At 43.7% G+C, this 15,000-nt stretch overlaps 3 protein-coding genes across 4 annotated transcripts in view; 2 read left to right on the top strand and 1 right to left on the bottom strand.

Moving 5' to 3' along the window:
- scube1 (signal peptide, CUB domain, EGF-like 1) overlaps positions 1-490 on the bottom strand; it is a 106,872-nt gene extending 106,382 nt beyond the window's left edge. Inside the window, exon 1 of the mRNA XM_062518519.1 lies at positions 368-490. Coding sequence (XP_062374503.1) covers positions 368-455 — 88 coding nt within the window. The 5' untranslated portion in view covers positions 456-490. The remainder of the gene's footprint in view (positions 1-367) is intronic.
- Positions 491-1,928: 1,438 nt separating this feature from the next.
- Positions 1,929-11,719, top strand: samm50l (sorting and assembly machinery component 50 homolog, like). The gene is made up of 15 exons (XM_062518153.1): positions 1,929-2,099; positions 2,463-2,573; positions 3,157-3,258; positions 3,419-3,506; positions 3,622-3,728; positions 4,448-4,578; positions 4,818-4,905; positions 5,051-5,179; positions 6,083-6,154; positions 6,341-6,427; positions 6,871-6,941; positions 7,361-7,428; positions 7,812-7,958; positions 9,520-9,661; positions 10,427-11,719. Exons 1-15 carry the CDS (start codon positions 2,079-2,081, stop codon positions 10,470-10,472), a joined length of 1,410 nt encoding a protein of 469 aa, XP_062374137.1. The 5' UTR covers positions 1,929-2,078; the 3' UTR covers positions 10,473-11,719.
- Positions 11,720-13,693: 1,974 nt separating this feature from the next.
- Positions 13,694-15,000, top strand: part of aldh1l2 (aldehyde dehydrogenase 1 family, member L2) — a 20,367-nt gene continuing 19,060 nt past the window's right edge. The window contains exon 1 of one of the 2 annotated variants that reach the window (XM_062518467.1): positions 13,694-13,880. In XM_062518467.1, the coding sequence (XP_062374451.1) occupies positions 13,833-13,880 (48 nt within the window). In that variant the 5' untranslated portion in view covers positions 13,694-13,832. Of the gene's footprint in view, positions 13,881-14,205; positions 14,463-15,000 lie in introns of those variants that run through there. The other variant, XM_062518468.1, reaches the window with a different exon arrangement.

Here is a 15,000-nt window from a genome sequence, read left to right on the forward strand (position 1 = left end):
CTTTGTAACACTTACTATATGGGCAACATTATTGTTTTTACGCACGCACTTTTAATTTCCGATGCGGCTGAAACCGCAGTGATCGCACCAGTTAGGCAAACGCATTTAGGACTTTCTCACTTCAGTGTGACAAGACTGAGCAATTCAAAAAGTTAATTCAGCACTAATTAGCGTACATATTAAATTGCTAGACAAACAGTCACACCATTGAAAATAAACTCTACTTTTTCTTTTTTTTAGAAACATTTCAGATACAGACCAGCCAAAGACGACTTTCCTAGAGAAAATCAGCCACACTGAGATGTGTTATAAAAATGAGTGGAGAGACAGTGAGAGAAGGATTGAAAGCAGAGGCGAATCCTCTTACCTGAGAGAGCCACGTTTGCCATTGCTCCGCAAGTATTTAAGAGGGCGAAAAACAAACAAACGTCCCAGGAAAAACAAGCACTTCCCATGTTAAAAGCGGTGATTGAATGCAGTTTTTAGGTTGTGTGTTTCTTTGATAAGAGGACCGTTTTGGTACTGGCAGAGGGAGCGAGGACACAGAGACCTCCGCGCAGCACGTCGGCTCCTGATTGGTTTGCACACATTTGAGGAGGAGATTGGAGGTGTAAGAGAGAGGGGGAGAGAGAGAAGAGATAGAGCAAGAGGGAGAGAGACTGATTCGGGGAGAAGAGGAGGAGGGAGGAGGAAGGAGGAGGGGGGCCCTGATCCAATTGATTAAATTGGGTGCGACCACTGTCTTCTTCCTTGGAAAATGTAATCAATATATCTTTTCTCTTGCATCCATGGACACGGGCAAATAATATCATTATTGTTCTTCTTAAGCATCAATCTAAAGGTTAGTCTATAGACCAATGTGAGGCAGACGTTTGTTTCCGTTAAGTCGTAGAGGTAATATGGGCATAGTCAGGCTATTCAGTTTGGGGAGAATTAAATTATAGTAGCATAATTCAATTATTCTACGACAGCGTTTTCTAATGTCTTGTTAGACTGTATTGCATAGGCCTATCCACTTTCTTACTTCATTACTTGCCAGGGCGTCTTGCCAGACTCCTTCATAGGCTATAGCCTACAGGCCTACTTGGGCAATTAAGGAGTCCTGGCTTTTCCCATTGTTGAGTAAACAGCCAAATCGAATATGCAAGATTTGGCAAATGTGTATTGCTTCTTATGGCGTGTATTTGCCATAAGCCTCTGTTTTCTGAGGATGTTGTAATTTCTGAGGAAGGTAGATTTTTTCGATGGAATCTCACTTTGGGCTTGGTTGCGCAAACTATGATGCTAAGGCAAGTGAGGTAATAGTGCCCTCTGCTGTTTGTAGGCTGTGTTACCCTTTGACTGAGCAGCGCTGAAAGCGATGACTGTTTGAAGTGATAGAGGAAAGTGTGTGTAGCCAATTCTTATGTGTAGCAAGCAACGTCGAAAATATCAACCTACCATTCTTAGTTCATGATGTGCAGCTTGAGCAGGATGAGCGGCAAGTGCAGAAGCATGTCGATAAGACATGAACAAGCCTTTGTGACAGCTAGGTCAAACAACTGAGCAGTGGGTTAAGCATGGGCTACGTGTAGGTCTGGCCTAATATATTAGCCTACGTTGCCCCTTCAAGACTAGCTGACTGGAGTTTCATAGGCTACCAACATAATACCTATAGTGCTGGCTTAGCCTATAGCCTAAACTCAGAATGAACTGAAGACATATGATATAGGCCTACAGTATGAGAGCGTAACCACTGTTTGGTTGAGTGACTCAGTTTGGGCTTCTTTGTCCCATTTCTCCCCGCTGGGACACTGCAGCAGTGGGCCTATGGAAGAGGCCATCTGCATGTATGGAATGCTCGTTCACGAGGCGCGCTCCCTCAATCTGACAAAATATACCCCGCCTATTTGAGAATGACAGCAATCCTATTGTGACCAATCAGAGCCCCCGACAGACCCAGCTTCTGAGTGTCATGGCGTCTTCCTTGAAGGGGGCTGGGTCCACCGCTGAATAACAAGAGATTTTTCGCGTTTCTCCGATTGAAACGTCGCTTCAACATATTTTAAGGACATATTTATTGCGACGAACGATCCAGCATGGGGACTGTTCATGCAAGGGTAAACATATTTCCGATTTACTCAGCGCGTCCTACAATTGAGAATGACCTCTCCCCTCTTTTGTGTAGCACACTTGCTTGCTAGCTCGTTCAGTGTTCCATTTCGCGTCAGTCAGACTCAGCTGTCGTAAATGGGTTGTTTAACTTTATTGTTAGTTAACGTTGAATTATTCACCGTATATCTGCGTTAATATGACATAGAGCTGCACGACCAAATGGGTTGTATTCCTAATCAATGAACATGGAAAAACGTTGCAGCTCCACGACTGTCTAGCACGGTCATGGAAATTGCTCACGTCTTCTGTCAAACTGAGCTGTCTTTGAGGTGCTGTTAATTAATCTAACTTGTTCGGGTTTTTTTTAGAGTTTGGACCCGCTGCCAATGCAGGGACGCGACTTGGGCGTCAACCACGACGATATGGAGGGCATGGAACCGGAGCAGGACACGAAACAAGAAATTCTGGAGAACAGAAACGTAAGTGTGACCTGACAGCTTCGTGATAAGAACTCGCATTTTTACCTGCTGAGACCCTCAACAGCTACTGCACTCCCAACCAGACAGCATGAAGCCTGTGTAACTTCCTCCGCTGTGCGTCGGGTTGATCGGGTTGACAATTACCGGCGGAAAATACATTATCCCTTACATAACTGCATCAGGAGTCCCAGTTTGATATAGGCTACTACGGTACACACTGATATTGCTTCAGGTTTTCTACTCGAAAGCTACCAATGGATTTGGCATAGTAAAGTTCAGCATCATGCGTCTGTGAATGTGGTCACAGACAGCTTAGCGATGCAACATGCTAGCCAGAGCTTGTAATTTATAAATCATTTATTAGAATGTCATGATAGCTTTATGCATGTAACAGTATGGTTTTCTATTCAATATTTGGCTAAATCTAGTCAGAAAAGGCTACTGTACATTGCTATGCCTTACAAGGGGCTACTACACCAACCACCTAGGTGTTTTGGAAATCACATTTAGGCCTGTTGCAGTTTCTAGTGTAAACATGTTTGTGATCAGTGATGCTTTTATTTAACTCTTTAATCTCTTTCAGGTCGTTGTTCAGCATGTCAACATTGAGGGATTAGGGCGAACTAAGGAGGACTACCTGGGCTACGAGATTGCCGACGTCTTCGACGCCAAGAGCCTGATAGACGTAAGTAGTGCAGTAGGGAAAACAGTGTGCGAGTGAACAGGAACTCGTTTGCCCTCATCTTTGGGTGTATCCTCCAGTGTATCATAGAAATACAGTTTCTTAAAAAAAAAAAAAATAATGGCGTGTTAGTGTGTCAGTCTCTGGACCCCTGTCTCTCCAGGTGATGAAGAGGTCCCATGACGCCAGGATGAAGCTGCTCCGCCTGGGTATCTTTAAGGAAGTGGAGGTGCTCATCGATGTCTCTGAAGGTACCTGACATACAGATAAGATAAACATTCTTACTTTATGTGTGTGTGTGTGTGTGTGTGTGTGTGTTGTAATGAAACTATTTCTGTGTCTCTTTTTCCTCTTCTTCTTCATCAGGAGCTGACGCCCTTCCCAACGGTCTAGACGTCACCTTTGAGGTGACTGAGCTTAAAAGGCTGACTGGCAGTTACAACACAATGGTTGGAAACAACGAGGGCAGCATGGTACGCGGCACACACACACACACACACACTTTAACCTTCGTAGAATACTGTGAAAATGTACACTATTATGTAAACTACAAAAAAAACCTGACATCTGAATGTTGCCTTAAGTGAGCGTCCAATACAAAATGGTGCCATATAAGGTGCCATATAACCAATGGTCATAAATTAGGTGCCATATAACCAATGGTCATAAATTATGTCTTCGTTGTGGAATGGCTGATCCTCCCAGCAGGAAATCGCCAGCTCATCCACCAATTCACATAGACATCATACGTTTGTGTTGAGTAGTGATGTGACGCCTGAGGTCTGTTCAAGTTCACCGAACTTAGACGAACATAGGCGAACGTTTGCGAAAGTTTTCAAACAGTATTCTGTCAGCCTTGAGTTTTTGGCGAACGTTTGCTAACAATCGCAAACAGTCGGAGGAGGTGGTGCGCCGCGAACATACACTGGAACTGGACGTGAGTTTGACGAACGCAACAATGCAATTACTGTTAGAATGGAGTGTTAACACCAAATCGTTCAAATTTAACAGTTCAAAGAAAACATGTTCACCTCGAACGTTCGCCTATGTTTGCGAATTTGAACGCACCTCTGATTGGTTTGTTATGATGTGTACAGAAGTGAGCATTTCAATTTTTGAATATGGTGGCTGATAAGAGGCTGAAGTGACCCAACAAATCCTGACCCCCCTGTTTTTTTCTCTTTTGTTTCAGGTGCTGGGTCTGAAGCTGCCCAATGCTCTCGGTCGTGGAGAAAAAGCAACCTTCCAGTTCTCATATGGCACAAAGGAGACCTCCTATGGCCTGTCCTTTTTTAAGCCCCAACCAGGCCATTTTGAACGCAAGTAAGCCTTCTCACAGCCACAAATGTCTGTTCTCCTACATATACTACACACCAAATGCCCAATACAGTAGTGGCTCATTGAATTTCCCATTTGCAGAACATGCATAGATCAAATTACCTGAATGTCATGCATTTTCCATCCACATTTGAATGTGATTAATGGTCTGGTTTAAAAAGTAACTGTTACTTATATAGTGTGTGTGTGTGTGTGTGTGTGTGTGTGTGTGTGTGTGTGTCCAGTTTTACTCTGAATCTCTATAAGGTGACTGGCCAGTTCCCTTGGAGCTCACTGAAGGAAACCGACCGCGGAGTCTCCACAGAATTAAACGTATGTGGCTCACATGATCCCATCTGCCGTACAAGTGAAAAAGTCCTGTTCAGCGTGTGATTAACCTTTTGACTGACCGTCCCTCTCTCTCTCTCTCTCTGTCTCTCTGTCTCTCTCTCTCTACCCATCTGTTTTCTCCCTGTAGTTCCCCCTGTGGATGACCACCCACACGTTGAAGTGGGAGGGCGTCTGGAGAGAGCTGGGCTGTCTGGCCCGCAGTGCCTCGTTCGCCGTGCGGGAGGAGAGCGGACACTCACTCAAGTCCTCTCTCTCGGTACGCTGCCACTCCCCCCCTCAGGCCACGAAAGAGAAATCTAGAAGCAATCAGACGTGCCTAATGTGTCACAAAGGAGGAGTTCAAATGAAAGCATTATCTAACCTCAGGTTGCTCAGGAGTTCATTTTCCAGTGGAGCATTAGTGGTGTTGTAATCGCATCTTCTGTTGTATTTTGCTCCTTACATGGTCACTCTCAACACTAAAGATATGCTTTACAACAATAACAACAATTTTAACACACACAAAATCCTTTTATGTGGTAACGTGCCGATTCACTAGGTGCACACAACCAAGATGGTCCGTGTAGACACTAATTACATGAAAAAATAGCGGCAGTTTCAAACACTCCTGGCCCCACTGGAAATGAGCTCCTGAATAGCCTTCCGTGCATATAGCTTATTCTATCCTACAAAAATGACACTTAGTATTTAGTCCCAGAGGCAAGTTTAAAAGTGAGACCGTGAGAATAAGTTTGCTCTGTCTTGGTGGTTAAGCTTTATTATCAGCATTCCAAGGGGTTGTCACCAGTTCTGAATGAAAAAAACCGTTGACCAATATCACGCGCTGAGCTATTTTTACAGCAGGCAGACCAGCCTGGCACAGGAAGCTAAATATACATTTAGGAGGTATAGGCCATAAGCCGAAGGCCTGGTGCTTGTAGGATCTGTGTAGCAGTGAATGGTGATAACTAAGCCAGCGTTGCCCATGAGCAGACAATACTTGTAACTGCAGGCAGCTGTCTCGTCTTACCCTCTTTATATAGCCTTGGGAAAAGCTAAGGCATACTGTACAATACATATGTAATTGATACCTGTCACTGTCCGGATGTTTGACATTACAACACACAGTCTGAAGACACAAAATGGCCCGTTGACGACCGGCTTTTTTCTGCTTTCCCAGCACACGATGGCCATAGATACCAGGAACTCTGCTATTCTGCCCAGGAGAGGTGCCTTACTGCGGCTCAACCAGGTGCGTGTACCCTGCCCCGGCTTTCACCCAGCTTTAAATCTGTGTTTGGATTCTGGTAGGAAAACAAACAGATACACTATCTGGTCAGTGGGGGGTCATCGAGCATGTTTGTATGAGGCCTGGTGGGGGTTTTGCATCGTTAAAGGGACAGCGGCTGAAAGGGTTTGTTGCCGTTTCCTGTCGTAGGAGCTGGCAGGCTACACAGGCGGGGACGCCAGCTTCCTGAAGGAGGACTTGGAGCTGCAGCTGAACAGACCCTTCCTCTTCGGATCGGTCAGTACATCCACCCACCCATCCACTCTCTCCCTTCCCACTCACTGCCATTACATTGGTATAATTGCACAGAAAGAGTTAGTTAGAGGTGGTTTAAATTATATTTTAGTTCCCAGTTGATTATAGTTCCCAGTTGAAAATACATTGCTCTCTTTAATACGTTTTTATGTGTTAAAGTGTTATTGGTTTGTGTGAGGCAAAGTGTGTGAGGATGCTGGCATGCTGAAATTTCAGGTGTATCCAGGGACTGTTCAAGAGTTATAATAAGACATGTGCGAACTGAAGAAATGTACTGTATGTTGTCTTGAGAAAGGACAATGCTAACCTATAGTGTTAGTGTGGCACTGATGAGGGCTTATCTCTGATGTCTTGTGAATGGACAACAGAGCTAATGCTATCTCATAGTGTTAGCGTACCTCTGATGAGGGTCTGTGTTGTTTCAGGTCCTTTCTGCCTCTCTCTGGGGAGGGATGCTTATGCCTATTGGGGGAAAGCCGTCCTCTATCGCAGACAGGTCAGTTGTTCCTGGGTTTTCAGACAATTCTTGCATCCGCAAATGCTATGTGTTGTTGCTGTGGTATTAAAGCAATTATTCAAGTACATAAATATACCGTAACTGTCTTGATAAAAGCTTAGTGTCACTTAGTGACATTTGTTAAACAGATGATTGAATTAATCTTATTTAGCTCATTAAGCCTATAGAGAGAGAGAGAGAGAGGGTAATTGAATACATATTTACTCAGTCATATACACACAATACTCGCATATGATTTCTTTTGTTGAGAATTTAAATGTTAACATTAACATTACAACCTTCACCTAGACCTAGACCCCCCCTGACCTTATCAGAATCCTCTGCCCCCGTTGAGCAACCCTGACCTAGACCTTTATGAGTGTGTTTGCACTGACTGGATGTTTTGCTGTTTCCTTTAGGTTTTATCTCGGTGGCCCAACCAGCGTTAGAGGCTTTGGAATGTACAGCATTGGACCTCAGAGTGAAGGTGAGCGGCAGAGCTGCCATCTTACTAGCGTACCCATCCATCAGACTAACTCCCGAACACTACTAAATTGATCTTTGTCTGAAATACGTATATTTCTGGGCAACCCCACTCCCACTCGTGCTATGTTACTTACTTAAATTTCCTGTGTATTAGCCGCATTGTGTATATGCCGCAGAACAGTGTTTCACACAATTTAAAACAAACAAAACCACATTAATACCATGTTAACTGCCTACGTGTATTAACTCATAGCTGAAGACATTTAGCAAAATCCATGTATAAGCCGCGGCTAGTAGTTGTGCTAATGTTGCGGTATTTAACAGACTGACTCAGGTGAGCTGATACCTGTGTAATACGTGTGTGTGTCTGCATTGTCCACTCAGGTGATTATTTGGGCGGAGAGGCCTACTGGGCCGGCGGGCTGCACCTGTACACCCCTCTGCCCTTCCGTCCAGGCCGGGGCGGCTTCGGAGACCTCTTCAGAACACACTTCTTCCTCAACGCTGGAAACCTCTGCAACCTCAACTACGGTCAGAGCAACACAGAGCCGCACTCTTTACATTCTGGGTCCTAATTTCATCCATGGGAATTGCAGCTGGTAACACTCAAAGTCCACGGTCAAAGCTAATTTATTAAGCTTATTTTTATTAAAGCAATTTGATAACATGACATTGATCCTATGTACAAACATGGTGGGTCTGTGTATTGTTGAGGTGTGTCCTTCAAAGCAATACCTTTTCCATGAAATGTCTAAATGTTGGAATCTCCTCTGGTGCGTTAACAACCAGAGACGTGTTGTTTCCACCAGTGTATAATACTTTCTTAACTCTGTGAACATATCATTGTGATTGGGTGATGAAAAATGAAAAAACCTCATTGTCACTAATTTTTGCTTGATTCTGCCCAGCTTTGTCTCAATGAAACTGATAGATAGGCATCCCTTCCTACTAGGTGTTCCTACTAGGTGCTGGTTGTTGATGCTGAAACCCCCTCCACTATGCTTGATGGGACTTTTATGTTTCAATCGCAAATGTTTATGTTTCAATCGCAAGTTTAGTGAAGAGTTACTGTATGTTCACTCCCAGTACTGCAAAGGATATAGGAGTTGCCAGATATATCACTAGGTGGCACTGTTGTCATATTTCAAAATGATTGGCTTTGGTTTTCTCATGTAAAAAATCATATCACATCGAATCATTTTTACAGTGTTTTTCAGCACATGATGATGATTGATAGGTTTTTTTTTTGTTATTATTTAATTGAAGAAAAAAATACTGCAAGACACTGACAAATACTTGGTTTCACTCAAACGGCCTAAATGTAAGCTCATTCACATCAGGAATGTAGAAAACAGACTGTTGAATGAGGGTAGAAAGTGACCCCATTCTCTGCAGACTAACATTACTCTGTCATGCCCCATTATCTGTGGACTAACGTTACTCTGTCATGCCCTATTCCCTGTGGACTAACGTTACTCTGTCATGCCCCATTCTCTGTGGACTAACGTTACTCTGTCATGCCCCATTATCTATGGACTAATGTTACTCTGTCATGCCCTATTCCCTGTGGACTAACGTTACTCTGTCATGCCCCATTCTCTGTGGACTAACGTTACTCTGTCATGCCCCATTCTCTGTGGACTAACGTTACTCTGTCATGCCCTATTCCCTGTGGACTAACGTTACTCTGTCATGCCCCATTCTCTCCAGACTAACGTTTTACTGTCATCCCCCATTCTCTCCAGACTAACGTTTTACTGTCATCCCCCATTCTCTCCAGACTAACGTTACTCTGTCATGCCCTATTCTCTGCGGACTGACGTCACTCTGTCGTGCCCTATTCTCTGTGGACTAACATTACTGTCATGCCCCATTCTCTGCGGACTAACGTTACTCTGTCATGCCCTATTCTCTCCAGACTAACGTTACTCTGTCATGCCCCATTATCTATGGACTAACATTACTCTGTCATGCCCCATTCTCTGCGGACTAACATTACTCTGTCTGTCATGCCCCATTCTCTCCAGACTAACGTTACTCTGTCATGCCCCATTATCTGTGGACTGACGTTACTCTGTCGTGCTGTGTGTAGGTGAGGGGCCGCGGGCACACCTGCAGAAGCTGGCCGAATGCATCCGCTGGTCCTACGGAGCGGGCATCGTGCTCCGGCTGGGCAACATCGCGCGCCTGGAGCTCAACTACTGCATTCCCATGGGGGTCCAGAACGGCGACAGGTACCAACTTAACACACACAGTATTATGCTGCAGAGGGCACTTCAGAGGGCTGTGAAAAGTTTCATTCACTTTAAAGGAACACTTCACCGATTAGCATTAAGCTTTGAATCTTTAGAAAACCAGTCATGTTTTTGAATGGTCGTGCGTCATTCCCTCAGTTTGCCTTGAGATGGGAGAAATACGCATTTCAATGAAACCCATGAATAGGACTTCCTGCTTTCAATGATGTAAAATTATGATTTTTACATCATCAAAAGCAGGGAGTCCGACATTAAAATCCGTATTTCTCCCATCACAAGGCAAACTTTCTAAAGATACAAAGCTTAATGCTAATCGGTGAAGTGTCCCTTTAAAGGGCCTTCTCAACGTTAGCAGAAAATATAAAGTAATGACCACTACATGAGCAGTGAATAGAGTCTTTTCTTTGTGGTCATCGTCATTGTATAGACACTTTTATCCAAAGTGACTCAAGCCCACATTAAGCAAGATAGTAAAAATAAGAATAATGTCAATAACAAAATCAAATCTCAACAATGAAAATAACGAAATTAAAAACTTTCTTTCTCTATTCTGTATATTTCTGAACTTTCTCTTCTAGTTTACTTCCTTTTAATCTAAAATTGTATACTCTCTTTCAGTCTATTTTTGACAAAATTTTGGATGTCTGTACATTGAGAGCAAAGGTTGACCAGAGTCAAATTCGTTGTTTGTATAGACAAACCTGGCCAGTGAAGCTGATTCTGATTTCTTTCCTCTCCTCCCAGGATATGTGATGGCGTGCAGTTTGGTGCCGGAATCCGTTTCCTCTAAAATCCTCCTATCTGTCGTGGCCCTGGTCCTGCCTCAGAGAATCCTGGGAGAGCCTGAGAGGGAATATGTGACCTGTTCTAGTGAGAAACTCTCACCAAAGGAAGCCCCAAGCATGCACACACACACACACACACACTCCTGGGGTGTGCCCCCCCCCCCCCCCCCCCCCATCCACCTTTTTTTTTAATCTAGTCCATTGAATCGAGCCTGTGAGATTTCTACCATATTTGACTTCTGTTGTACTTGTGCATATCATTGACTTAAGAAGGGTAAAGGTAAATGTATTCATGTATCTGAATTTGACAAGTGTGCGTTGTGTACAGCTTGGAAACCTGACAGAACGTGCTTGTAGTGGGAGTTGTTGTATCTGGGAGTTCCTGAAGTGGGTTAACAAGTTTTGTTGACATTTACCTAGACATTCTTGGCAACTTTTTTCCCCCCCTTTTTGCATATACATGAAATGGTACCTTGACAACAGGAGTTTTTAAAAGCAGTTCTGTACATCGAGATGTCGCACTCTTTGAACAACGGATCAGACTAGAGTAAAGACCAGTTAATCTCGCACTCCTTCAGTCAACAGACAGTTGTGTTTTTGTGTGTGCTCTTTCGCTCCCATTTCTCATCCCGTAATTTTTGTGTTGAAGCTGGCCTACTCGTCCCCTTGGGCATTACCACACCCCCCTCTCTCCTCAATGGACACTACACCGACTCAGTCTTTTTTTTTTTTTTGTTGACCAGAACGCTAAAATGGTAGAAATCACGGGACCATCATTTCCCACTCATCCAATAACCGTTGTTTAATTTCGTGCCCTCCCCCCCTGCCCCCACACCACCGACCTCAAGAACCACTAGGAAGAGTAGTTATAACACCTCAACTACAGTCTAAACACACGGCCGTTGTTGTTGATCAAAAATCCCTTTTTTCGAAGCAGTAGTCGTAAGTTGTAATATGAAAGCACCTTTTTTTTTCTTTTTGAAGTGTCATTCAGCAGAGAGTGTGCAGAGTTGTTTGTAACTCCTGCACCTCATGCCAAATCCATATGACCGAGTCTACGCGGATTCTCCTATAGGGTAAGCTCACAGGAGGGGGGGTCAGAGGCCATCGCCATGGCAACCCTCTGTGGGCTGGGCGTGAATGCTATGAGTGTAATCCACCAGCAGTGCTCTTACTGTTAGTCCTCTTTTCAAGATTTCATGTCAGAATTGTTAATTATGCACAGAAATAAAATCACTTTTGTTCCCCCCCATGCCATGTGGAAGTGCTTTGTTGAAACTCATTGCCGATCAAGTGGTCAGAGATTGCTTCAATCGAGCATTGTTCATTCAAGAACAATGCATTTCTAAATATTTGCATTGTTATCAAGTCATCAGTGTAGCTTGGTTACTTTGTTGCAGCAAGCAAACATGTAAGTACTGCTAGAGGAGGCCAAAAGGCACAGCCCTTTGCTAAGAGCAGTGGTGCACTAAGGCCAGCAGAGAGTGCTAGAGCCAGCTAGTGAAATCAATGTGCCATCTCCCGATGTTAATGAAAGGATTAAGATTGGATCCGCTCCACAATGTCATGGGTTCTTTCTTGACCCATGCTACACCCAGAACCAAGTGTCATGAAAGTCGAGCAGGTATTTTTCTCGTAATCTTGCTGACTGATAAATAAATTAACAAACAGTGCCGAAAATAACCTTGCCATATACAGTAGGCAATAAAATAATATGATTGGTTTCGTCTTTGATCTGCCATAATATTGATAATGGGTACATAATGAGAAAAGGCAAAGTGCAACAATGATCCCAAGTCCTGGTAATTTGGATACCGTTCATAACATCCTATGACTATACAAATACATTGTGGATGATGTCCATAACATTCAAACACTCTGTGAGTATGTAGAAACACTGATCAGGTAGTCAATGGTCATGTGATTTCAATTCCCCAAAACAACTGTTTGAATTCGTAGCCTACTCTATCTGGTTTACAGCCAGGACCGAATGCCAGGGAATAAATGAATGGAAAAATCCATATAAGAACACTTGCCAGATTGATCTACAGCCAGGAAAGTGGCCTTGACGAGAGGGCGACATCTACCGCACTTAGAGCAGGTAAGATAAAAGGTTACCTAGCCCCTAACATTTCTAGCACTAACTGTTTGGGAAAAGACAGACAGGTATAGTTCAAGACAAACAGAAGGTAAGAAGAGGCTGTGCAATCCAAATCAAAACGACTTACAAAAAGTCTTCATGTGTGAAAATGTATAAGTGAAGCATTTAAACTTATATTTAAAAGTGACCAATTGCGGAGGACATCATGTGGGATTCTACTGTGTCCCCCACCCCCAAACACAAACACAAACACACACACACACACACACACACACACACACACACACACACACACACACACACACACACACACCATACCATTAAACAAACTGTGAGACTGCAAGTGAAAAAAATAATTTATGTTGAATAATCTCCCTCTCTCTCTCTGTCTTTCTCTGTGTGAGTGTGTGGGTGGGTGTGTCGATGACCTGGGAATAATCATGGTTAAAAACCTTTGGCCAAAGAAACCTGTCTCGGGCAGTTTGGTGTGGACTGGTGCAGCCTTACAGCAGTCATGTTTGATAAGCTCACGGCTCAGATCAAGAGGCTGGGAGACGTGACAGGTGCAGGTGCGGGTCACCAACACAGGAGGCTGTAACAGTTAACAGACAAGATGTGAAAAATGCACATTAGGCTATTTCAGTCTTAAATTAAATTTAGGCCCAGTTAGAGAAAATGCAGTAATAGCTCAGTTCATCTTTAAGGCCTTCAGAGTTCAGACAATATAGGCGGTGTTGATCATTATGAAAATTATCCTCTGCCTACTGTAAGATGCAGTGGTATGAGAGTATATCAGCATACATCTATTAAGTTTCGGTTTAATGCTATAAATAGAGGTCAAATTGATTATTGATTTAATTGATGGTGGGAATGGAATTCCTAAATAAGCCAACAACACCTTAAAGTGTGTATCTGTGAGTGTCGTTGGAGTGTGGAAGAGGCTAAACAATTAATGATGCCATTAATGAGCCAATGTTGTGATCCATTTCAAACCAGAAATACCAGACACCGGGTTTAACATAAGTCATTAATGAAACCGCACGACCACTCACGTTGAGGAAGTGTACGTCGTGAGCGCGCACGTACGCTGCCTCGCCTGCGGAGTAGTCACGTCGAATATAAACTAGCGTTAGCAAGCCGAAGCTTCTGCCTCTGTCCCACTCGAAGGCAGGTGTGCATCGCTAGAAGCGCATGTCCCCAGCCCTCGTCGGTCTCATATTTTTTTTAACAACCTTTTTTTCTTGGGCTCTTTTAATTTGCCGCCATGTTGTGGACAGCAAACACCATCATTAGGAAATTTTCCTCAAGCTCTGTGAGTAACGTTGACGCTTCTTTCAGCATCAGTCTATTTTGCCACATTGTTTCTGTCTTCGTAAAAATGAATGAATGACTGAGTATTGAACTCGCTTGCCCGGGAACCTAGTTTGCATGTAATAGGTAAACGTTGTCATGGTGAAGATGTCAAAATGTTACATCCCCACACACACGTGAATCATTCATTGCCATATTTGTCATTAGACAGGAACCGACACAGCAAGACGCCTATGACCAGTCAGCCAGATTAGCATTGAGCCGGTGACGTTTCAGGATATGCACATATTTGTAAAATAGCCGGGAAGGGCACCTATCTGTTGCTTTTGGGAGTTTAAACATTGGTACAGCAGCAGCCTGCGTCGCGCATGAGTTTGAGTTGTCTCGCCACGTTTCCATTGCACGCTGTCGTGGCTGCCTCGTATTAGCCAACAACCTACAGTGGACAGATCTTCAGCGAGTTGCATCAGCAAGAGGAGAAAATCTGTCTGTGGGTCGGGTTACACTACACTCCGCGGAGCTGTAGCCTAGGCTACTACTCATGAGTTATGGAGTACCCCAGAAGTAAATCGCGAGTAACACAGTAGGTTTCTCAAATACTGTCCCCAGTGTAATTTCTTTTGTATCGACAACTTCTGGCAGTTGTTCAACTGCAAAGAAACATTCAGTGCAGTGCAAAAGAGGAACTATATGCATATGTGCAGTTGTAATAACTACAGTGTAACGTATATGGCAAGCAGATGGTGACAAGTTGTGTCCAATGGTGTATCTTATGCATGTTATCTTAGGCGTACTAGCGCTAATCAGCTCTGACAAAACTACTGTCTGGACACTTAAGGCTACGATAACGACAGAGGAGTTAAGCGTGCCAAAACGTTATATAGTTTCTATAGGCCATGTAATAACCATAATATTGTGTTAATGTTGCAATGCTGGTAACTAAGTTGCAAACGTTCCCTCCAATTCATTCCATGAACGTATCGACTTCTGAAGATGAATGGGCTGTCGTGAGCGTGCCAAAAGGGGAGTCTGTTGTTTAACATTGGTGCTGGCACGAAGTTGTTGTGAGTGTGTGTGTGTGTGTGTGTGTGCGTGTGTGTGTCTTTTACAACACGAAGGAG

Source organism: Sardina pilchardus, chromosome 17 (assembly GCF_963854185.1).
Source record: "Sardina pilchardus chromosome 17, fSarPil1.1, whole genome shotgun sequence".
Taxonomy (NCBI): Eukaryota; Metazoa; Chordata; class Actinopteri; order Clupeiformes; family Clupeidae; genus Sardina; species Sardina pilchardus.